The 23,418-nt window shown below is 40.7% G+C and overlaps 1 protein-coding gene across 4 annotated transcripts in view; it reads left to right on the top strand.

Moving 5' to 3' along the window:
- The first annotated feature begins 2,289 nt into the window (after window positions 1-2,289).
- NFX1 (nuclear transcription factor, X-box binding 1) overlaps window positions 2,290-23,418 on the top strand; it is a 75,763-nt gene continuing 54,634 nt past the window's right edge. For all 4 annotated transcript variants that reach the window (XR_009276856.1, XM_058831764.1, XM_058831763.1 and 1 more), the window contains exons 1-3: window positions 2,290-2,411; window positions 11,447-12,496; window positions 16,374-16,535. Coding sequence is in view for 3 of the 4 variants with exons in the window: in XM_058831764.1 (XP_058687747.1) it covers window positions 2,387-2,411; window positions 11,447-12,496; window positions 16,374-16,535 (1,237 nt within the window). In the remaining variant the exon portion in view is untranslated. The remainder of the gene's footprint in view (window positions 2,412-11,446; window positions 12,497-16,373; window positions 16,536-23,418) is intronic.

The following is a 23,418-nucleotide window of genomic DNA, read 5'->3' as shown; positions in this document are numbered from 1 at the left end:
TGTCCCTTGTTCTTTCCCTCACTGCTTTAAAACCCCTGCTCTCTTTCTTTCTGCCTGAACTATGTTGCAGGTATGCTTGTGCCTAACCTCTCTGACTTTTACTCACTGTCTTGACTTCTGTCTTGAGCTGCCCTGTCACTACAGGCTTGCATGCCAACCTGGCCTGTTGCCTGGGCTGTTGGTGAACCAGCTTTGCTCTTCTTGCTCAGGTATTGAATTTATTGACTCAGCTCCTAGTTCTGTCTTCCACATGGAGCAGCTGTCCCTGCTACATCCATACTATTCAGATGAAAAGAAGCAGCCACTGAGCAAAGAAATGAGTGATAAATGGCAAAAAGATCAAAGATAAATATTCAAGCATGGCAAATTAGAAACAAAATATATGTTTTAAGAGAGAGTTTATGATATGGTAGGGAGATCCTTTTCTCTATCCCTGAAGTGAAAAGAAGAAATTATGAAGAAAAGATTAAGGGCTATTTTGGCCAAACTAAAGAAGAAAATAAGAGCAGACGCTTGTAGAGAAATGCTGGGCAGTTAAGTTAGGCTATCAGGAATGGCTGGAATGGACCCAATGCAAATTTAAGACAGGAAAGGGGAAAAAAGCAAGCTGTTCAGATAAAAAAGGAGAAGGGAGAACAAAGGAAAACCTGTATAGATTTAACCATTAGCAATTCTGCAGCAGAAAAATACAGAAAAATCTCCTTAGTGCTTTCCAGGCAGTGACTGGTTTCCTGGTGTCATGGGGTAGCTTCACATTTAAGACCGAGTAAAAAAAGGGGAAGTTGAAGCTACTGGTGACTGATGGGAGTTTTCTGGAAGTTTATTTTAGTATTCTTATTCTAATAGTTTGTTAATAAACTATTAATATTTGTTATTAGTTTATTATTTGTTATTTGTTATTTAGTTTGTTAATAAACTAAACTATGTCTTTATTCCTTTTAAGTTTTAAGCCTGTTTTGCTCTTATTTTAATCCATATCTCACAACAAAAAATAAGTAATTTTTGTTACTAGTTTAAAACCACAACACCTGGTTATAACAAAAAAAGAATGTGCATACTGAAGTGCACTGTGTACTGTAGTGCTGTGGTATTTATGAAAAGCAGTGTTGAAATTTTGTAGTAGTTCTACGTGAATATTATGGCCACATCTTTACAGTAGTGACAGAGAAGTCTATGGGAACTAGAGGACTAATGCAAGTTTCTTGACAGCAACAGGAAAATGCATACACCATCTCTGAAAGGATGCCACTGACACATACCTTTCTTTGTAACCGTAGACGATCACCGTGTTTGCATACAGCAAAGCACTTCAAATACACCCAAAATGCATGGCAAACCATGTAGCATGTTCATAAGGCTGTTGCCATACTGGTTTGCAAGTTTCCTTTGCAGCAATGGCAGGAGTCTGGGGGACATTTCAGTAGCTAGTGTTTCTGCAATAACCCACAAGTTCTTCAAGGACTCTAAAGCCATGAACTTTGACCACTATGAACAGTGGTACTAAGCAGCAGGTGGAACTTTGAACGGAGAATTTCAGTAGGAGGGTGTGGTGCGGAGGTCAAAACGCAGACAGGCTGTGCGCAGCAGTGCTCCCGAGGTGTCTTTCTTCAGAGTTGCTGATGTTGTGGAACTATGAACTTTCTCTGCAGTCTCGGTAAAAATCAGCAGCTCTGTAAGGCCTCTGAGCTGTTCAGCAGATGTACTGTAACCATGGCACTGCAAACCTCTGCAGGAAGGTGTGAATCATAAAATAGTTAAACACTGGTGCTGAAACCCGCAGTATGACGAATCATGCAGTTCTGTGGAATATTTGTAGCTGGAGCACAAGATTCGTCTGCAGCACCAGCTGTAGTATGAGAATACTTGTGTGGAGGTTTTTTATGTCTCTGCTACCTCCTTCCCTGCTTTCTACCCTGTGCCTAGAGAAAGCACCTCTTTTATTTATTGAGACAGAGAGCCGAGCTGTCCTGTACCCACCCTCCTGCTCTTGGCCCGCTCAGCCGGGCTCTGAAATGCTGGAGGCAAGCCGATTACCAAACCAAAGGTCAATTTACTGCCAGAGCTAGCATTTCTTTCTCGCTGTCAGTCTTCCCTTCTTCCCCCTTTGCACTATCAAATGAGTTTTCCCACTGCCAGTTCTTTCCGGCCGCAGGAAAAGCAGCGCTGCCGGATTCGCAGCGCTACGCGACCCAACCCCCCGCCGCCCTCAGGGGCCGCGCCCGCGCTGCGCCCGCCCCCGGCCCCGCCCCTCCCGCCTCGCGCTCGGCTCCGCCCTTCCGCTGGGGGCTGCGGTGCGGCTGCGCGCGGAGGCAGAAGGCTCAACTGGTGGCGCCTGCGCGTGCGCGGCAGCGGGGACGCCGGGCCGCGGAGTGGGGCCAGCGCTGGCATGGCGGAGGCGCGGCCCGGCTCAGGTGAGCGTGGCTGCCGCGCTGGGGGAGGGGGACTGCGGAGGGGCACCGCAGGATTGGGTGGGCGCAGTGAAGGGCAGGAGCAGTCACGGCTCCCTAGCGATACTAGTGGGCAGAAAGTGGCGCCCAGGGGTCGCCGCCGGCCGCTGGCTTGTGCGGGCTGCGGCACCACCTGTTGCGGCTGCCCCGCCTCTGCCCGCCGCGACTTGGAGGCGCCTGTGGCGCCCAAAATGGCCGGGCTCGCCGGTGCCGCAGGGCCCCGTAGGAAGAACTTTTACCGAGGAGGAGCGTGCTTACTCCTGGTATGTGACAAACGAATGTAAGGTTTCTGGTACCGCTAGAGAAAATACATAGAGAAGAGCTTGGTTAATGGAAAGCCTGTCTGCTCCCTGCCCACCCATGTCCTTGAAACACAGGTTTCAGGCTGCCCGCATAGAGCAGTGACAGTGACAACGTCTCAGGCCCACGGGCTGCAGTAAAATCGCAGCTTTTTGAGGGATCTCAGAAGGTTCTCTGAGTAGAAGTCTTGGACGTGCAGGAGGTTACTGCTTAGAGCAGGTGCTGCGTGCTCAGAGGGATCTTGGCAGGGGCTCACGGATGGAGAGCATCTTAGGGACACGGCCTGGACAGGGGTTGAGGGCAACATGCAAGAAAGCACTTTCTCTTTTGTTGTGCCCTGCTTACTTGTATGATGTGAGTTCAGATTAACTTTAGCTTTATTGGTTGTGGTTGCTGAGGAGTGGGGAGGAAACCTTTCAATAGCGGTATTTCAGCCTTGCATTTAATTATTTGTCCTGTATTCCGGGTACTTAAGAATACAAGAATCCTTATGTAATTTTGTCACGAGTATGTATCTAGAAATAACACTGTTGCTGAGAGTAATTAATTTTACTTAGTTTTTCCATCTTGTTGCTTAATTTTATTGTGGTCCAGGTAGACCTTCTCCAGTAATCAATGTCACATTGAGGTCAATTGATGAGCTGACTAATTTTATTGTTCACAGATTTGTTTGGTTTCTGTCAGGGGGAATCCTGGGCTTTTGTGTTTTGGGTGTAGAAGAAAGTATCATTTTCTACTTTTGCAGCATGCTGATGTTAATTCAGATTATCAACAGCCAATGCCCTTAATAGCATCCCCTGTTCTTGGTAGCCTGGCTATCATGATGGAGAAGTTATTTGAGTTCATTTTTTGTTGCTATGAGAATGGGTCCACAAACTGCCTTGACAGAAGTGAAATGGTCTGGGGCATGGTACTGAGAGGAGAGACCTAGCTTCAGTAAAGCTGCTGCAGTCAAATTTCTTCTTGTCTATCTCTCATGCTGCTAGTCTGCAGGTCAACTCTGATTGTGAAATATTTTGTATAGTATATATGTATTGGAATAAAGAGTCTTAGGTATATTGGGCTAAAAAATGCTTTACTGTAAAGCTGTAGATTAGTCTGGATGGGACACCGTTTCTACTTATAATAGAAGTATATTATAAGGCAGTAGAATGCCTTATAATACTTAAAATAACACAGATATTGTTACTTGGGATTAAGTTCTGGGGTTGGTTCATTTTTTGTGGTAATACTTACTGTGCTCTCAAGAAAAATCTCATAGGTAAGTTTTGAGTTGTACCTGTGCAGAATTAGAGTGGAAACTGGGTTTTGCACTGCAACTTCATGGATAGAGCAGATGTCTGATTTTGAAAGCTTAAAATTGAAAGATGTTTCTGCTCTCAGAGTAGAACAGGGGGTCAAAGAGTGACAGTTTTGGGTCAGTGCAGATCTGCTGCCCATCCAGGATATTTTGTCAATAGCGAAGAATTATTGAGACCCAGGAAATTACTATAAAAGACAAAAAGAAAGACTATAAGAAGCAAGGCAATTGTATAATAATTGTTCACATTGATGCTTCTCTCTAGTTTAGGTCCCTGTGCACCTAGAAGGGATGAGTGTATTGTATTTAATAGCTGTTAATGGATTTTTCCCATCAGTTGCTGTAATTGCTGTTGAATGTAGTTTCATTTTTTTTTTCCATCATAAGGACAGCTGGGTGTTATACATGGTACAATGCATCATTAAGCTGAAGATAATCAGGGAATTGCTATAAAGCATTGAGTAGCCTACTGTAAGGAGGAAGAGAAAAGTGAAAACTTTGAATGTATTTGTTTTACATATGTAAAATCCATTCTGTAGTAGGTCCTTTTGTTAAGATGATGAAACTACTTATGACAAAATCCTATTTTCAGGTTCTCTCCCCATATCCTCTTGAAATGGGCTGGCTAAAACTTTAAAGTTCCATTTGAAGTGTGGATGCCCTGAATTGGACATGAAACTGGACAATAGCACAAAAAGACAGTAACACCACACTGTGCACCAATATACACAGGGGACTAACTAGCTGGAAAATAGCTTTGCAGAAAAGGTGAGATGAGGCCGCCCCTGGAGTGAGTCCAGCAAAGGGTCATTAAGATGTTTAAGGAATTGGAGCATCCCTCACATGAGGAGAGGTAGAGACAGCTGGAACTGTGTAGTCTTAAGAGATCTCAGAGTGATCTTAGTGCTGTGTACAAAATCTGAAAGGGTGGGAATAAGGAATATGGAACCAGATTCTTCTTAGTGGCATTAAATTAAAGGAAAGAGGTCACAGGTACAAAACACACAAAATTCCAGCTGAACACAAGAAAAAGCCTTCTTACTGTGAGAATGGTAATAACACTGGAATAGGTTACTCAGGTTATGGCCTCTCTGTCCTTGGAGATACTCAAAATCCCGGTGGTTACAGTTATGGGCAACTGACCTATTTTGGGCAGGATTTTTGGACTAGAAGATTTATAAGTCTCAAAATGAGCCATTCTGTTATTCTGTGAATAAGCTGATTTTGCATGTTAGTCTCTAATAATTTTCGTCAAGAGTTGTAGGAAGGGAGCATATCTTTTATGGCATGATCTAAGACTGTGAATTGAAATAAATGATGAGTTTTGGGCATGCAGATTGTTTTGCCTGGAAATGGGTTGCACTTGCTTGTGTCATTAAACTTGAAACAATGTAACTCCTGTTTAGGAAGAAATTCAACATTTTGATCCTGAATCTGTGTGATCTTGAAAATAAGATGCTGTAGGTGAATGTATAAAGTGATAAGAGAAGACAGAAAATATAAACTTGGTAGTCTGGTTTAAAGCTTCCAGTGCTATGGGGAAAGTGTCAGATTTCCATAATGCACCATTCATTTTATGTTTGTTTTTTCTGTTTGTTCATTTTTGGGGTTTTGCTTTTGTTTTTTTGGATTGTTGTACTGTTTAATAGAGGCATTTTAAGAGCTGCAGGGAGTGTCTTCCATGTAACTTGCGCTTCGTGTGCAGTTGACTGAGTCATCTCTTGTCTGGATATATGTAATGCTGACACAAATAGATTGTTGTGTGCACATTCTACTGTCATCTATCTTTAGGTGAAAGAATAGGTTATTTGAATTGCTTTAAAACTAAAGACATCCATCCTGAAATTAGCTTTCTCTTATAGGTGAAGGGCAGTATGTAAATAGAACAACTATTAACAGAATATTCTGATTGGAATGGGACTCACAAGAGTCATTGAGTCAAATGCTTGACATCACACAGGGCAATCTAAAAATTAAATCAGATATCTAAGTGCATTATTAAAACAGTTCTTGAATACTGAAAAGTTTGGAGTCATGACCACTTTCCTGTAAAGCTTTTTCCAGTACTTGAGCACCCTTTAATTAAAGTTTTTTTCCTGATATTATCCAATCTGACCTCTCTGTGACCAAACTTTAAGCTTTCCTTGACATCCTATCACTGGCCACTGGGGAGAAGAAATCAGCAACTGCCTCTCCCCTTCCCCTCGTGAGAAAACTGTAGGCAGCAAAAAGGTCTCCCTTTCTCCCTTGAAGGAGACCCTTCAGTCTCCTCCAAGCTCAACAAAGCTAGTATTTTCAGCTCCTCCTCATGTAATTTAGTCCTTATACCATCTTTGTTGTCCTCCTTTGGACACCTGATATTTTTATATCCTTTTGCATTGTGGAGCCAAGCACACAGCACTGAAGAAGCTATTTTTGCACACAGTGCAAGGCACTATTTTTGGCTGAATTTATGGGTATTTAATTAAAAGCAGTCAGTTAAAAGATGTCTGAACTCCATTCAGAAACAATGGTAATATTCAGTATTGTTTGTTTCATTCCAGTTTTGTATTGATAGGAAACTTCAGAAGGAAATCAGTTCTTCTGGTCTGGGAGATAAAGCTGAATTAATTTAAGAATAAATAAGTACTAACTCTGATGCCTAAGGGGCTGTTCTGTGGACTGTATTATATTTTTTTCACATTAACTTTGTCAATATATTTTTTTCTCTCTTATATTTGTTTCTGATTATCGACTTCATACTAATGAAAGTACATTATTTAATGGTTCTTTAAAATCTAATTGATTTATAGCTTCCTGAAACCATGAAACTGTTCTAAAATATGTCACTTAGACATAATGTCTTTAAGTGGCACTTTCAAATGTCATTCTTAATGTATTCATAAAAAAAGTACCTAAGCTATTGGCTGTACTGTTCCCAAGTATAAACTCTGTTTTTGAAGATGAGCTTATACTTGTTAAAATGAGATGAGTGCTTATTAATTTGCTTCATATTTTTAAATGTGTCATCAAATTGTCTTTCTGAAGCCCAGGGCATTCTGGCTCTGTCAACACTTAATGTTGAAGGGGTTTAATGTTAGGGCAGAACAGGCATGAAACCATATGATTTTCATGGGCTTCATTCTAATTCAAACCAAAGTTCCTAGGAATTTTAAAATCATAGAACCACAGGTTGGCTTGGGCTAGAAGGGATCTTAAAAGTCATCTAGTTTCAGCTCCCCTCTGAAGGGCAGGGACATCTTCCACTACACCTGCTTGTTCAGAGCCCTATCCTGTGTGGCCTTGAACACTTCCAAGGATGTGACCACTGCCTTGGGCAACCTGTTCCAGTGCCTTACCACTGTCACAGTAAAGAGTTTCTTCTTCATATCTGACCTAAATCTCTCCTCTCCCATTTTGAAGCCAGACCCCCTTGTCCTGTCACTACATGCCTTTATAAAAAGTCACTATCCCTTTTTCTTGTGGGCTCCCTTCAGGCACTTGAAAGTTGCTGTTAGGTCACCTTGGAGCCTCTTCTCCAGGTTGAACAAATCCAAGTCTCTTAGCCTTTCCTCACAGGAGATATGCTCCATCCTTCCAGCCATCTTGGTGGCCTCTTCCACACTTGCTTCAATTCAACTAGTTGATGTACTTCATGTGCTAGGGACTCATAGCTGGATGCGGCACTCCAGGTGCAGAGTACTCAGAGCAGAGTAGAGGGGATGAATCAACTCATTTGACCTGCTGGCCACATTTCTTTTGATGCCGCCCAGGAAAAAGTTGGACTTTGGGGCTGTGAACATGTGTTGTCAGGTCATGTCTGCCTCTCATTCTCCAGGTCCTTCTCAGCAGGGCCATTCTTGATCTGTTCATCCACGAGCCTCTATTGATACTGGGGGTTGCCCTGACCCAGGTGCAGTGCTTTCTTTGCCCTTGGTCTTGTTGAACCTCATGAGATTGCTGTGGGCCTCTTCTTGAGCTTGTCCAGATCCCTCAGGATGGCATCCCATCCTTCAGGTGTGTCAGTTGCGCTGCTCAGTTTGGTAGCATCTGCAAGTTTGCCAGGGGTACAATGTATCTCTTCCACTATGTATAATTAATGAAGGTATTAAACAGCAATGGTTGCAATACAGACCCTTGAGGGACACCACTTGTCATGGATGTCCATCTGAGCTGTTGACCACTACTCTGGATGTGACTTTCTAGCCAATTTCTTGTCTGCCTAATAGTCCACCCATTTCTCTGAGAGAGCAGGATCTTGGGGAAGACCATATTAAAGTCCTCACTGAAGTCCAGATAAATAATATCTGTAGCCCTTCCCTTGTCCACTTATTTAGTCACTCCATTATAGAAGGCCATTAGGTTGTTTGGGTGGGACTTGTCCTTGGTGAAGCTGTGCTGGCAAATCACCTCCTGTCCTTCATGTACCTTAGCATAATTTCTAGGAGGATCTGTTCCATGATGTTTCCAGGCACAGAGGTGAGACAATATAGAAGCTTTTTCCAAAGGTACTGTGTTATCCTGTGTTTATTTTATAAAAATACAGGCTGGACTTTAGCTTTGGGGCATCCCTTTTGCTTTGAATTTTTGTTTATGTATGTTTAAGCATGTCAGAGACAATTTCACCCAGTGATAGCTACTTAATTATTACATTTGTACATTTATTTTGCAGTTTCTTGTCTTGGCAGACAGAAATCAGTTTTAGTAGAATTTACCACTCTGGAATTTTCTTCATTATGCAGAAGCTGACAGCAAGAATAGGTATCTTACTGATTTAAAAAGTGCTAACGAATTATTAATATTTGGGAATAAATATCTGAATCCCAGTTCATATTTTTTTCTGCAGATTTAATAGATTATTTGAAAAGTGCATTGAAAATATTACTTCAACAGTTACATTTCAAATCCTGGTTAGATTTCTTGGAGGCCATGCTCAAAGGTCAATCTGACTGTAATTCCTTCATTTGTTTCATATACCACATCTCATAACCAAAGAAAAGAGTGGTCTTTAAAAATAGAATATGCTTTTTAGAGGCAAGCTGTGTGGGTTTTGCAAAACCTGTTTTTATTAATCTTTAGCTATACATCAGACTTTAGAGTATACAAAAGAAAACTTTAAACAGCTAATAAAATGTGTTGTTTCAAATAAGCTTTACATGTAATCATAGGATTGCATTCTGTAATTACAGGATTGCATTCTGTTTTCAAATCAAAATGTGTGGAACTTAAGTAGTCTATACTGAATGAGTGCTGTTAACATCATAGTGTAAAAGAACCATACTTTATAATTGTACTGCTCTTTTTTAGTGATAGAAAAAAAAACTGGCAAAACCCTGGGAGAACAGAAAGTAAGCGTAGCTGTAGAAAATAAAATAGACTTTAAAACAACAATATTGTCAGTTCTTTGCACAGGATACATATGCTGAGAAAAATAGAATGTTTCTAGGGAAGATGCTTGCGGTTCAGATTCTCTGAAATTTATAAGCCTAATGTTGGTACCTAGTAGGGTCTGCAGTCCTAATGAAAGAATAGTTCAGCTGGAAGGGACCTGCAATGGTCATTGAATCCAGACCTGACCACTTCAGGGCTGACCAAAAGGTGAAGCGTATTAAGAGTGTCCAGTTGCCTCTTGGAGACTAGCAGACAGGGGGTATTGACCACCCTTCTGGAAGGCCTGTTAAAGGTTTTGAGCACACTCTTGGCAAAGAAGTGTCCCCTCATGTCAAGTCTGAACACCTCCCTGCCCCTAGTCTCCACCCCCTGGGGGTCACAGCTTTGAACCGTTCCCACATGTGCTGGCACTGGGTACCGAGAAGAAGAGATCAGCCCCTGCATCTCTACTTATCTTTTGCCTGAGTTACGACTGATTCTTAACTCAGTCTTTTCAAGACCAGACTTCTGTCTGGTCTTCTCATTCTGTTCTCTCAAAATCAGGTTAGTATTTCAGCTTAAAGAACCCCAAACTATTTGTAATTGCCATTTGTATCTAGTTTATATATAACATATAATGCTGTATTGAGTGGCATATAATAATATATAATATACTATATTAATAATATATACTATTTTGTGATGTAACATTGTAATGTTAATTTATATGGATATAGTAAATAGAGATAATATTGAATTATAGTATATATATTATATAAATAATATATAATACAGTTTTTGCTAAGACAAAAAAACACAAAGTAATTTCAACTTCTCTTTAAAAATGAAAGTATTAATTAGGCTATGTGGTTAAAATATCGTAAAATGTAATTTTAATTTCTTAATTTTTATTAAGGTTAAAGTTTCACTTCCACAAAGCCATATGTTACATTTTTTCCTTTGGCTGCCAGCTTTCACATTGCAGCTGTGACCATTCCTAGAGTTTTATGATAAACTTCTTTCACTTGAAAGCAAATCAAATTCATGGAAAAAAAAAAAAAAAGAGTATGTTAGTGCCTTGAAGTGTTCTGGTTTATTTTTCCCTTCAAAATGTTAATTTCCACAATCTTTATTGAAAAAGTAGTAGGTAGTTCAGGAACCTAGATTGCATTAGCCTTTTGGAGAGTCTCTTGGCCTAAGTCATGGCCTAAGTACTTGATTATTTTGTTTGAATTGGAATAAACTGCACTCTGCCCTACCATGTGAGGTAACCTACCCAACCAGTAAAATGGGCACTACCTCCATGTGATTTTATAAGCTACTTTTTTTTTACATTACTGTGTAAGATTTAATCAACATGCCACAGCCAATTAAACTATCCCCGATACTCACCTAATTTCTGTTTCAGGCAGGCACTACTGTCACAATGTTACAGGAAATTGAGCAACATAGGATTTCTCTTTCTTTTATATAGAGACATTGAAATTAAAGAAGACCTCTGAAGTAGAAGCATGGTTCATGTTGATAGCCTCAGAAAAAATAATTTTACACTGCTGCCCTGTGCCATTTAATATGTCTGTTTGTAGAACAGGGTAATCAGAGTTAATGCAGGTATTTGCTACTGATACTTTTAGTTTATATTCAAAGTTTTGTATAATATTCAAAACTCAGATGTAGACACTCTATTTAAAGGACCCCTTTTTTCCAGGTTCTTGTATGTATGTAAACATGCTAGGAAAAAATTTAGATATTAAACACTCATTATCACACTTGAATATCTTGTACTGCTTCAAAAGTTTTCCTTCACCTTTTTTTTTTGATATTCTTAACTCTGTGTCATCACAGTCCTTCTGTAAAGATGACAGGACAAGAAGGCTTCTACAAAGCACTGTATGATTCAGTTCTAGTTTCTGGACCCTTGTTTGCAGTTGTTCCATCAAGTGTGGGATTCATTGAACTTCTGGACCTCTGCATGCATGGTAATTTGGTTGAAAAGAAGTATTTACTGCTTAAGTTTCATGAATTTGTATTTTTTTAATTTATTTTTTAGGTACATTAAATTTCAGTCCTGATGCTGCTGATTCCATTCCTGGAGAAAGACAACCTACAGATATAAACTGGGTAAATAAAGATAGAAAAGACTCTAACAGTAATCAGAGTAGAAGTAATTTACCAAACCCTAATCTGTCTTCTGAAAGAGGTACAGATTATGAAAGCTCTTCCACAAAGCATCGTGGCTTTTGTAATCCAGAAACTCAATATGGGAATTCTGAAGACTTCCACCAATATTTTGGTAACAGTAAAAGTTTGAAGAATCGCAGTTTGCAAAGCCAGAGATTGCACAGATTAAGAAATGATAGCACATGTGCTAGAAATAAGATAAGGCAAAGTACTACTGATGCTTCTGCAGGTCCAGGAATTTCAGATGCTGCACTAGTACCTGGTAGAAGAGCACCTCCTAGAGGATACAGTGATTTTCTCTCCTCAGAGAGCGATAGGGAGGTACCTAATGCGGATAGCAGAGGGGCAAAGCCAAAGAAGACACATCTGATGCATACATCTGGCAGAGGTTTCAGGGAAAAGGGAAAGCAGATACACGACCGTGAAAAGCGAGTGAGCTCTAAACAGAAAGCAGAGCTGTTTGAAAATTTTCCATCTTTGGATTTGACACAGTCTGACTCTTCAGAATCATCTGTTGGAAAGGCATTCTGTGATGCGCCTTTTGGAAGTGGGGACGAGCAAAAAGGTTACAATAACGTAAACAAAAGATATCCCCGGAAGCCTGTGTGGAATAAGCCCCCAGTAGAGAAGGAGTGTCAGAAAAGACATGATTCTCACCATAGTAAAAATACAAAAGTAGGTAAGAAGTCTTCTGTTGCATATACTCCAAAAGATAAAAATGAAAGGAAGAAAGAACTTGTTGCTCACAAAAATGATGATAACTTGGCCAGTGAAACCAGACATCAGTTGTCTGAGTCTCTCAGGTTCAATGGAAGAAAGTTTCTGCTAAAGGGGGATCAAGTACCTTCACTTCATTTCAGCTGGACCCAGTACTGGAAAAAGCAAAGTGACGTACCAAAAAACAAAGAAACTCATACAGGTAAGTTTTTGAGACTGTCCTGGATTCCTATATGAAAGATATGATCTTGAATAATTTAAAGAGTCTTCAGCTCCTGCCTTGAGTACCTGAAGAGGCTTATTATTTCACATTAAATTGGTATTGGTTTCAGAGGGTAGAATTAAATGTAAATGCATGGTTCTTAGTGGGAACAAATTCTGTAAGTTTACTAGAGAAGGACAGATTTTGTTTAAAGTTTTTTTCTCTTTTGATACCAAACTGCAAATGATGACCTAGTCAGGTACCATATTAAAATGTGTATGTTGTGGGAGTAAAATTCTGAGCATTCTAAGCAATGGGGCTTGAGAAGGGCTATGCTGAAACTGACTTGCAGAATAGGTCTTCACATGTTTTATGTAAAAGTAGGAGAATGCCAGACAGAGAAACAGTATTCTATTCATAACTGAATTTTATGTGCTTTTTTTCTGCACCTTGGTGCCTTAGAGAACCTATAAATGAAACAGCACATGCTTCTGAGATATTATTAGTATAGGAGGTAATATAAAAACTGGTCTTTACTGGAGGCCTCCAGGGGCAAATATGGAAAATGCCACAAAAGCCAGCCCCAGGGGTGCATATAGTTTTATAAGTTTAGTAAATTAGCACAATCAACAAAAATCACCAATTAGGAGCACAAGTGGTGATGCAATTCACCCCTAGTTCAAGCCGCTTCTAAATCCTTCCCCTTCAGATGGAACTGAACCTTGTTGATGAAGATGTATCTCGAAGAGCTGTTTTTCAAGCTTTGTTTCTAAGGAAAACCAAGATAGCATAGGGGTCTTGGAATGTGTTTTGTCTTTCTGCCTGCCAGGGCAGGGAAAAGTACTGGGAAAACTAGCTATGAATGCAGTAATAGGCTACAGAGCTCCAAATATCTGTGTGAAGAATACAGAGAATATATAACAAAGACAAAAAGCATTAGCTGCCACCTCAAAAGGTAATTAGAAATAGAGGCAGTATCTGGATACTATTTTTGGAAGTTTGAGAATAGAAACATATGCTGTTGACAGTGTGAACCAGACCCAGTTTTTGGCTGTCTGAATGAATTTTATGCTGACACATACCATTAGTGACTGAAAACATTAAATGGAAATCAGCTGAATCTCTTCAGTGCTATCATACTGGTTTCTGTTTCAACAACTTAGGTAGCTTAGTCTTACTGTTTTGCATAAGCTTAAGCACTAAGTGTTAAGAGGCCTAAATGTTCAGAAGCAACAGAGAAACACCAAGAATTTTATTTATTTGGTTTTTTACAAAGCATATCAACCTTATCTTCTGCGGCACAGAATGATAGAGATGGGTAGACTAGTTCCAGTTATCTTAACTGTGATATCAAATCTATTGTAGACTTTCCTTCTTAGTATTTCCTATTTCACAGCTGAGAAAGTAATAGCATAATCAGGAAGCATAAGATATGTCTAGTTGGAAATTTTCTTCTCTTAGGAGGATCAAGATTTTTCTTGATCTTCTCTAACCTAAATAAATTAAATGTCCTGCTCCTGGGTTCTATTTGAATCATAAAATTGAAGATACATCAGTCTTTTTCCCAGCATTATTGTTAAATGGAAAACATCACAAGCAATAAGCAGGAAGATAAGAGTCTTTCTGAGGGAACTTAAGGAACTTCTCCCACCAAAATAGAACTTTATTTGTGTGCTTTATTTGGGAGCTCTTTTGGAAACACTGTCTGCCACTGTTTTCAGGGAACTAGGATTGTGGGTTTTTAACTATTTCTGGGACACCTACAGTTTCTGAGCATGGTATAGGTTTAGTCTTGGGGAGAAAAGAGGTGTTTTATATGAGGATCTTCCTTTACAGCAGATAATAATTATGGGATAACAAGTAGAAATGACTGTTAGTCCTAAATGTTGTGAGGCTTCATGGAGGAGGGCTAGAAACTTGAAAATTGTATTGAGGAGGGCACAGTGTTAACACTTGCAAGCCATGGGCTTGCTTGCAGTCACATGTGGTACAAGCAGATTTTGAATTGACAGTAATTTTTTTCTATTTTTTTAAACTTTTTTTTTTCTTTGTATTTCCTTCATTATGAATTTGAACTTTCCTTGTTGTGATCTGGTCTAATCACAGAGGAGCGAAGGGCATTCTCTGTGAATAAAGCTGAACGTACTTAGGTTTGAATATTCCCAAAAATGAGATTAAAACACAAATGAGGTTAGATATTATTAAAAAAATTATATATTTTACTTAATAGGAAAAGAGACAAAGAGAAAGAAAGAGAAAAGAAATAAAGAAATAAAAAAAAAGGGGCCAGGAGGAAAGAACAGGGAGAGTGACAGAGACAGACTAAGTAGAAACATATCACCCCTCCATGGGTTCCAGTGACATCTTGTTGTTCCCCTCCCTCTGGTCTTGATGGTGAGGGTCCCCTGCTGAAATGTATAGAATCCAGTGGATTAATCATGGGCCAGGTGAGAATGCCCAGGTGCCTCTCCTGAGGGGGCAGATTTGACATTGTCACCTGCAAGACTGTGGATCCGTTGCATCGTGTTGCATCACGTGCAGTGCTCTCTGATGCAGGGTCTGGGGACCCCTTGGAGTGGGCCTTTGATGGGCCATGGCATCCCTTCTGCTGTCAGTCACATGGTTGTCTGGTAGATGTGGCTTTCCCGGATGGGGGGCCCTGCAGTTGGGCAAGGCTGCACAGCAGTGGATGGGTGTTCACTGCGTCAGACTAGAGGCTATGCCGCACATCCAAAACCTCTTCTGGTCCTGTTTGATGTCGGGATCTGTGCAAGTCTGGTAGCAGATAAACCTGGGGCTAGAGCCTCCAAAACTTCTGAATATCCCTGCCATGGATGCTTGCTCTTCCAGTCTTAACCATCATTTCCCAGCTGCTTTGAACAGCAATGTTACTTTTCTTATCTCTGTCCCTTAGGCAGTTTAACTCACAGTTGAGGGCCTCAGTGCAGAGACCCCATTCAGGGTGCAGTGGTCTTCCATGCAGTTTTTGTTATGCAATTTGCTATAATAGACAAAAGTCCTTCATGAAAATGTTTAAGCCATAAACCATAACATTTCAGTCTCTGACACTTGTATTGGCACAATCTTAAAATGGTACATTTTTACACTGTACACTTGTAGTTAATATATTTCAAAATCCTGTGGATTTCTAAGGCACATTTGATAGTCTTACCTTGATAGGTGAGAATTAATCTGACAGAAACTAAGCTTTATGTGGTGCCTTTCTTATGGTTGCACATCAGGCTGTTTTGACTTTAATGTGGGTTCTTGCTTTATTTTCAAAGCAAATTTTATTAACAAATTTTCACATTTGTTAATATGGCTCAAAAGACCCTGTCCTTTGACTGTTGTTCCCAGTAATGCCACTCCTAAAGCACTCATTTTATAAAGGGCTTATTCCCATAATCCAGGTCCTTTGCTGTTAATATTTGTTGTGTCATCTCCTGGGAATACTTAAGGATGGAAATTAACTGTAATTTTAGCAGAGATTTCTGTATTTAAGGGCTTTCATCTTTTTGGTTTCAAGTGCATGCAAAGATGAATTTCCCATATGAAGTGATGAGTAAAATCTCAAACTTCTGCTAGTGATAAAACTATTAATTCGTAAGATCAGCGTAACTGCTATTTGTCGAAGTGGAATTTGCATTGCCACTTCAATAGGAATCTTATACTCCTTCTTCCTGCTCTGAGGCTAAAAAAATGCATATCAAAAAAAAAGTATCAAACTGGAATCTTCCAGGTATAAACTAGTACCTTATTTATAGCCACAGAGGTAAAATAAGTTTTGCTATAATTTAAATGAAATCTTGGAATTTAATCTGAGTTTCATTTCTCAGCTAGCTGTTCTTTTAAACATGAGTAATATATTTTTTTGCAGGGTCGTTGATTGAACAGCTGACCACTGAGAAGTATGAGTGCATGGTATGCTGTGAGGTGGTCCGAATAGTAGCGCCAGTGTGGAGCTGTCAGAATTGTTACCATGTATTCCACCTGAATTGCATCAAGAAGTGGGCACGATCACCAGCTTCACAAGCTGAAGGTTGGTATTTTCTCAAATATGCATTTTATAGATATTCTATATTATGTATAAATATTGTATGTATAATGTATATAACATATTCTCAATTATATAAAATAGCCAAATTCATGTGTTGCTTATGTAGTGAAAACTATCTAGAAATACTGTTTAAGATAATGCTGTGACCCACCTCCGAGGCAAGACAGCCAAGTTTGTTGTTAAAGGGATCCCTGGGGGTAGATTAAAGCGAAACAACAGTAAGTAAGTGATACAGCAACAAATTTTATTAGAGCTGCTTTGAAACCTTAAGTAGAAAATGGATTTGAGAAGGGGTATTGTAGCCATTCTGAAGTGTATGATCACCCCAAGAGAGGAAAATTTGAAAAACAGAGGAAAAGAGAGATCTGTCACCACCCATGGCTTCAGTGATGTGGCTGGGGGGAATTGTCACGATCCGTGGTCGCAATATGCAGTCCGAGTCCATTGGAGATGGAAGCATGAATAGGCATCAAAATTTGGGGGGTTTATAACCCTGATTCTTCCAGTAAACACTCCAGTACTTTGTCCAGGAGGAATTCTGGGTATATACAGTCATCTTTCTAGAAGGTTCTGGGAGTCTGGCAGTGTCAAACGGGATTTGAGTGTATGTGTCTGGATGTGGCTGGAAAAATTTTCTGAACAAAGGTTCCAAGTTCAGAGTTTTGCAGCTGCATGGTGGTGGCTTGCGGTGTGTCATGGTGGGTGGAGGTGGTAGAGTGCCATGACCTTCCCAGAGAAGCGTCTTCAAAAAGATGTCCTGGCTGCACAGGCATGTCTTGTTCCTGCTGAGTGATTTCAGTTCTTGGGTGATTTCAGCCACAAGCAATGCAGAAGGAAGGGACAGAGTCTTCGTATGGGGTTCCATGGAAGGTCTTTATTGAGCTCCTACTGTGAAAGGGGTCAAGGTACGAAGAAATCCTCAGGCAGAGAGAGCAGGGGTTTATATAGGGATAGTGAGGGGTTAGGCAGAACATCAGAATGAATAAGATGAGAGCACAGCGACAGAACAAAGGGGAAGGGCCAGTGGGATACATAAAATTAACATACAGCAACAGTGTATTCTGGGGGAGGCTTTATGGTTCTTCCATGACCATGGGGTTTGTTGCTTTAGGGTTGTCCCTCCAGGGGAGTGTGGTAAACTTAATCCCAGCTGGTTTACTGGCCTCCACAGTGTTGCAGGAGAGAAATTGGCGTAAAAAACCCATCTTCCCTGCCTCTGTAATAGCCACTGCTTAACTGCGGTTTCTCCTTTAGTTCATAGTTTCTTTAGTTAAACAAACTTAAACAGCTTGTTTAAGGGAAAATTTAGCCATAAGGTGCAAATGATTTACTACAAGCAGTAAGCTGTAAACAAGTTTTAAATCAGTTGGTTTTTTTTTGGTTCTGTGTATGCCTTATATAATCCTTATAACTCGATTCTTTCCAGTGCTCTAGCTAAACCTGGTTTCCAGATTTGGATACATAAGATCATTCAATGAAATCAGTGAATCAGGATGCAAAACTCTGTGGCCGTGTTTTTACACACCAAGAAATGTCTCCTCTCTCATCTGTGTTTTGCTGAGCAGTCCAGCAGAAGATGCACTTGATGTATTAGTTGTCTGCTTTTACTCAACCACTTTTTAGTTTGTTTCCTTGGATAAAATACTCCCAAAATCCATCCCTCATGCCGTCCAATGTAGGGGAATTCAGAGAAAACAGAAAGCTTCAGCCTTTGTCATCAGCTTAAACCATTTCAGATCTCTTGTATTATACCACTTTTTGAAACTCATAAAGCCAGTATGTTATGACCTTTGAATCCTTTGATGTAAACTAAGGCTGACTTGCAGCTACTGCTCAGTTCAGTTGAGTGGTGTAGACACACTCCAAAGATGATAAACCTGAAGTAGGTTTTATGTTTTTTCTGTACCCTGCTTGTTCAGTGCTTGCCATTTTTTGTGTGTCTTCCTGTATCTCTCTGGGCAGACAGGAATTGCAATGTCACCTGGTTCCAAATGTTTGACAGAAGTTCTTAACAGACTGTAAACCTCCTGCAGAAAGGATTGGTTGCAAAGTTCTTACAGAAGATGCATAGTCAGACTTCTGGGTAGGGCTGGTGGTGAGCCCCAGTTCTCACTTGGCAAGCTTATTTCAAAGGGGCTTGAGGTACTACTTTACCCTTAGGGGGACACATGGGAGAAATGTAGAAACATGCTCAGGAGGTTAAAAAACAAACTATTGGCAAATTTTATAAGCCAACTGAGCATGACTGTTGAGTGACTCACCTTTTTTGGGTTGATTTTTCTCCCTGGAACAGCTTACTCCTTGACAACAGAGTAGCTCCTTGCTTAAAGGGGGCTTTTATCTTTAAAGACAGTAACCTTAGATGCTTGAAAGATGAAAACATTTAAAATAGCAACATTTTGGGCCATTTGCTTTTCCTATAAGAATTTGTGGACTAAATATGTTACTATATTCGGCATATGCAAGAACTGGAACTAATCATTAACTGAAGTTAAAGGTTGCGGCCTCAGTAGAACTGATACCAAACTGCAAGACATTGGTGCGTATTTCTTGACCTGCAAGGCTCTGCTACTCTATCTTGTATAGATTTTGTGCTTCAGAGTGTATTTGTTTTATCATAGGTTGTTTCAGTATATGTTCTGTATTTCAGGCTTTGGATAATGAGGAATTCACTAGAATCCTGGCAGTTATTAATGTCTGCTGTAGGAGAAATGGGTCACTGTAATCTACCCAACTCCATAATTTGCTGGGTTTTGGAAAGGGGAGAAAAATGTTATTTTTTGTATTTTTGAAAACTATTTCCTTTGATTCTGCAAGTGTTATAATGAATTCCAGAAAATCTTAGCTAATTCAGCCAAACTTTTCACTGGCATGTTTCACTTCCAGCATCTTTTGCTAATAAGATGAGTTTTGAATGTTCGTTTTATGTTTTGGCAGCAACTAAATGTGTCTTGGTTTGAAAGACAGGTGTCTGCCAAGGAGGGAGGGAACCTCCTTTGGAATGGAAAATATGATCTACTTCCCTCTGAGTCATTATAGCTTTGAAATTAAGGGGCTTTCAGGTAAAGATATAGGAAAAGGAGTAACAGCTGTTTACTAGAATATATCTGTATAACAAGGCAGACAAACAGCCACAAGGGCAGCAGAAGAAGCAGCACCACAAGCCCAGTGACGCCTTCTCTGGGCCGCAGGCACTTTCCCCTCCGGTGCAGTTCCGGGCACAGCCGTCAGGGGGCGCTGGTGGCTCCCGGCCAGGCAGGGCGGGTGCGATGATTCCCCCGCGCCGGCAGGGGGCGCTGTGGCGCGGGCCCGGCTGCATTTCCCTGGTGTGGTAATGATGGGCAGGCTGGATGGTGAAATGGACTATAGCGGGAACCTCGGAGCTGCAGCTGGGATGGCAGAAGCAAGAGTACAATCACTGGTGGCAAACAACAACATGCAACAGAAAACTTCTCAGGGGCTGCAGGGGTTGTGTGGACAGGGGGTGCTGGGTTATAGTGTAGCACAAAAGCCCAAGGCAGCAGCAGAAAACAGTGGGGCTGCACAGAGGCAGGTTGATTTCTCCTTAGAAGCTGCCACTCCAATCAAGGGAGATCCACTCTCCAGGAAGGGGGAGAGGGTAAGGGTCCTGGATTTTCCTGGTGTGGGTCCTTTCTAATCAGATCGTGTGTTAATAAGTTCCCAGTTCAATTGCTTCTCCTATGAGCAAAGGTTCACCCACAGTAAGGAAGAAGCAGTGCAGGGCTGGGTGCTGCAGTGGCAGTGAATTCTCCCCATGGTAAGCAGCAGCTCAGCTGTCCTCTTCAGATGCCAAGAGTGAGAGAGCTAGGGGCTAAAGCAAGCCCCTCAGCCCCCAGCCAAAATCTCGAAGTATCTCTGCCCTTCCCAAGAGGAAGCCCCTCAGGTAAGAGAATAGCCAGCTGAACCCTTCCCCCATCTTGGCCATTTCTTTTGTCTCTCTTAAGTACCAGCTGTTATTTTCTCTTAGAAACAAAATTCCATGAGAGAAAGAAAAGGAAAAAACCCAGCCTCCAACAGTGTTTCAGTGAGAATGGCCCTCTATATAGGGACTTGCAGCAGTTCTTAAGCTGTGTAATTCATAGTAGAAGGCTGAAACTGTGTGTGTGTGCATAATTTGTCACAATGTTTTGTGATCAGAGAAATCTTGAATACTCGGATGAAGTAGATAACATCCCTCATGGGGATCTCATATAGTTCCATCTTCCAGAACAATAGTGACTTGTGTCTGTTATGAGAGAAAAGTAGGTATGGATAGTTTGGGGACAAGGCACAATGCTCAGCAGGGGGAAGCTTTGGCATTAATGAAAGCAAGGCTAGGAGCCCTGGGACACCAACACTAATTAAATATTGTGACACTATGCAATAGAATGCTTATTGGAAGTGAAAAAGAGGAGCGTACAGCTCTCCTTTATAATTTGTGTTTACTAACACATTGTGTGTATGTTTTGCCTATACCAAACTCACTGATGTAATGCAGGTATTATAGTCTGAATTTTGAGATGCACAGTAGGCCGTCAGATTGGCATTGATGCACAGGTGGGTGCACTTGAAAAGGAAAGTGAGTTATTCTGGATTACCATGTCAGTGTGATAATATGTACTTAGGGCTTTATATACTTGGATGGGAAGATGCAGTGAACTGTCTTAGGTCTAGATTTCTAGGTTCCAGAAACTAGTCCTAGAACTAGGTTACTGTAACAAAGCCTTCTCACACTCTACAGTGTCTCTCTTCTCAGGCTATATTGAAGATGTCTTCCCTCAGAGACTTCTTTGCCTTCTATTGTCTTGACAGTCATCTGAAAAATGACAGCTGGTTTGGCCAAGGCAAGTGAAAGTCGCCTGATTATCTGTGGGGAGTCATAAGGCATTATTCTCTTCTTGGTCTGCTTGCTCTGTGCTGTGTTAAGGAACCTTCCCAGTCCTCCCATTCACAGGACCCTGTAGCAGTCATACTCTCCACACCGTGCTGAAGCCCCCCTTCTCAGTGGACAGCTGCAGGGAGCCAGTGGGTGTTTTGCTTGACTCCCTGCTGTGCTGAAAGTCATGCTGTGAAAAGACAGTGTCCATAAAGGAGACAGAGGAGTCACACAACTTTATTCAAATGAAGGGAGAGAGACCACTAGGCCATGCCCCTATGGGGTCTCTTGCATTTTTGGAGGATGCAGCCTCCTTTTATCCTAAACTCCCAGCTGCATGTTGCCTTCTCCTTTCCCCGTTGCGTTGAGGTGCTAGGAAGGTAAAGACTTCCCAAACTGCCTACTAAATATTCCCCCTTGAACATGTATACTCCTCCCCTACCCCCATCACACACTGTATGACCATTAAAACTAGCTGTAAGCCCATCCTAGGTGGAGAAACTAATATTCATAAGTCTATTAAGCCTGTGCATTTTCCCCCAAAGTTCGTAAGTTCAAGCTTTGCTTGGCTCTGCAGCAAACTTGGGCACCTTGATGTTTGCAATGACCCTCACACCTGTTCTTCCAGATTGAGTCATTTGTGAAGACATTAACACACATTTTTCCCATCTTTATTTCTACAGTGTAGACTGTCAGCAGCACTCAGGACTAGAGAATGGATGTTTATTCTGTCTTAGAGATATCCTGGTAAGGAGGAGGAGCTTTACTGGGCATCACTTTGCCATCATGTGTAAAGATTCTTTCCTGTAAGGAGGAAGCAAGCATTTCACTAACATTTTAAATTATGTCTTGAAGGAATTTGACTTTAAGGTATCGCATATCTAAGGTCAATCTGACAAAAATACCTGCACTTCACACAAGACCTTTGTTTATAAAGGGGAAATTGTTATTGCTTGTCCCCTTCCTTCTACTTTTAAAAACTGATGTCTGAGTGGTGTTTAACTTGTGCCCTTAAATGGATAGAACAAACATTTAAATAATTTTGTCCCTTCTTTATAGACAAGATAGTTTTACTGGTGTTTTCATTTTGATTGGAAGGATTGGAGATATTTGAAGTATTTCTTTCTATTCTACCCTTGGGCTCTGCTTCCAAGTGTACCAGATCTGTACCAGTCCAGTGCTGGTCTCTAACACAGCACTTCTAAACTTCTGAGTTTCAGCAGTCATAATAAGTAGTTTCAAATAAGGAATCTTTTTATCCCAGAAGGAAGAGGATAGCAATTACTAAAACAATCTCTAGTAAAAGGGAGTGAGGTGTCTTGATTCTGATTAGACAACTGTCCTTTTGGTGCTTTTGGTTGGAGTTCTGCCTGCTTCATTTTTTTCATGAGAAAATTTGTGAAAGTGGAATGTTCTTTCTGTAGGATCATCCTCATTCTCACTTTACTTAGTAATCAGAATTTGTAAGGAGTGCTTACAGGACCACTTCTTACAAATGTGTATGTCAGGAGTCATCCTACCATCATTCTATACTACTGCAATTGCACCTGAATCCTGGAGTAAGACTTTTATTACTTCTAATTTTGGAGGAAGGCAACCATGCATGTCCCTTTTGGGTAAACATATATTAATGTGCTTTGAACAAAGATAATCAATGACGATGAAGAAGAAAATATATCTTGCAAGCCTTTTTTAATAGGTTCCTGTTTTTTGGGGACCTTCCATATACTCTAGAGAAACCGTTGAATGTAGGGGAATAGGCATCCAGGTCCTGGGGAGTTGTTGATAGGAGAGGTCTTCTGCTGGCCTCCTGAAGCTCTCAGGGTACACTTACCTTCACAGCTTTTGAAAACATAACATGGAATCAGAATGAAATTGTTAGTGCAGCAGTTAAGTATAATGTACTGTGCTATACTGTAATCTCATAAGGAATCCTGTAGTATTTAGTATGCTGGCTTTAGGAGGAGCCACATAAAGTACTTCGAGTTT

Source organism: Poecile atricapillus, chromosome 2 (assembly GCF_030490865.1).
Source record: "Poecile atricapillus isolate bPoeAtr1 chromosome 2, bPoeAtr1.hap1, whole genome shotgun sequence".
In the NCBI taxonomy this organism is placed as follows: Eukaryota; Metazoa; Chordata; class Aves; order Passeriformes; family Paridae; genus Poecile; species Poecile atricapillus.
This window is presented reverse-complemented; position numbering and strand designations above follow the sequence as displayed.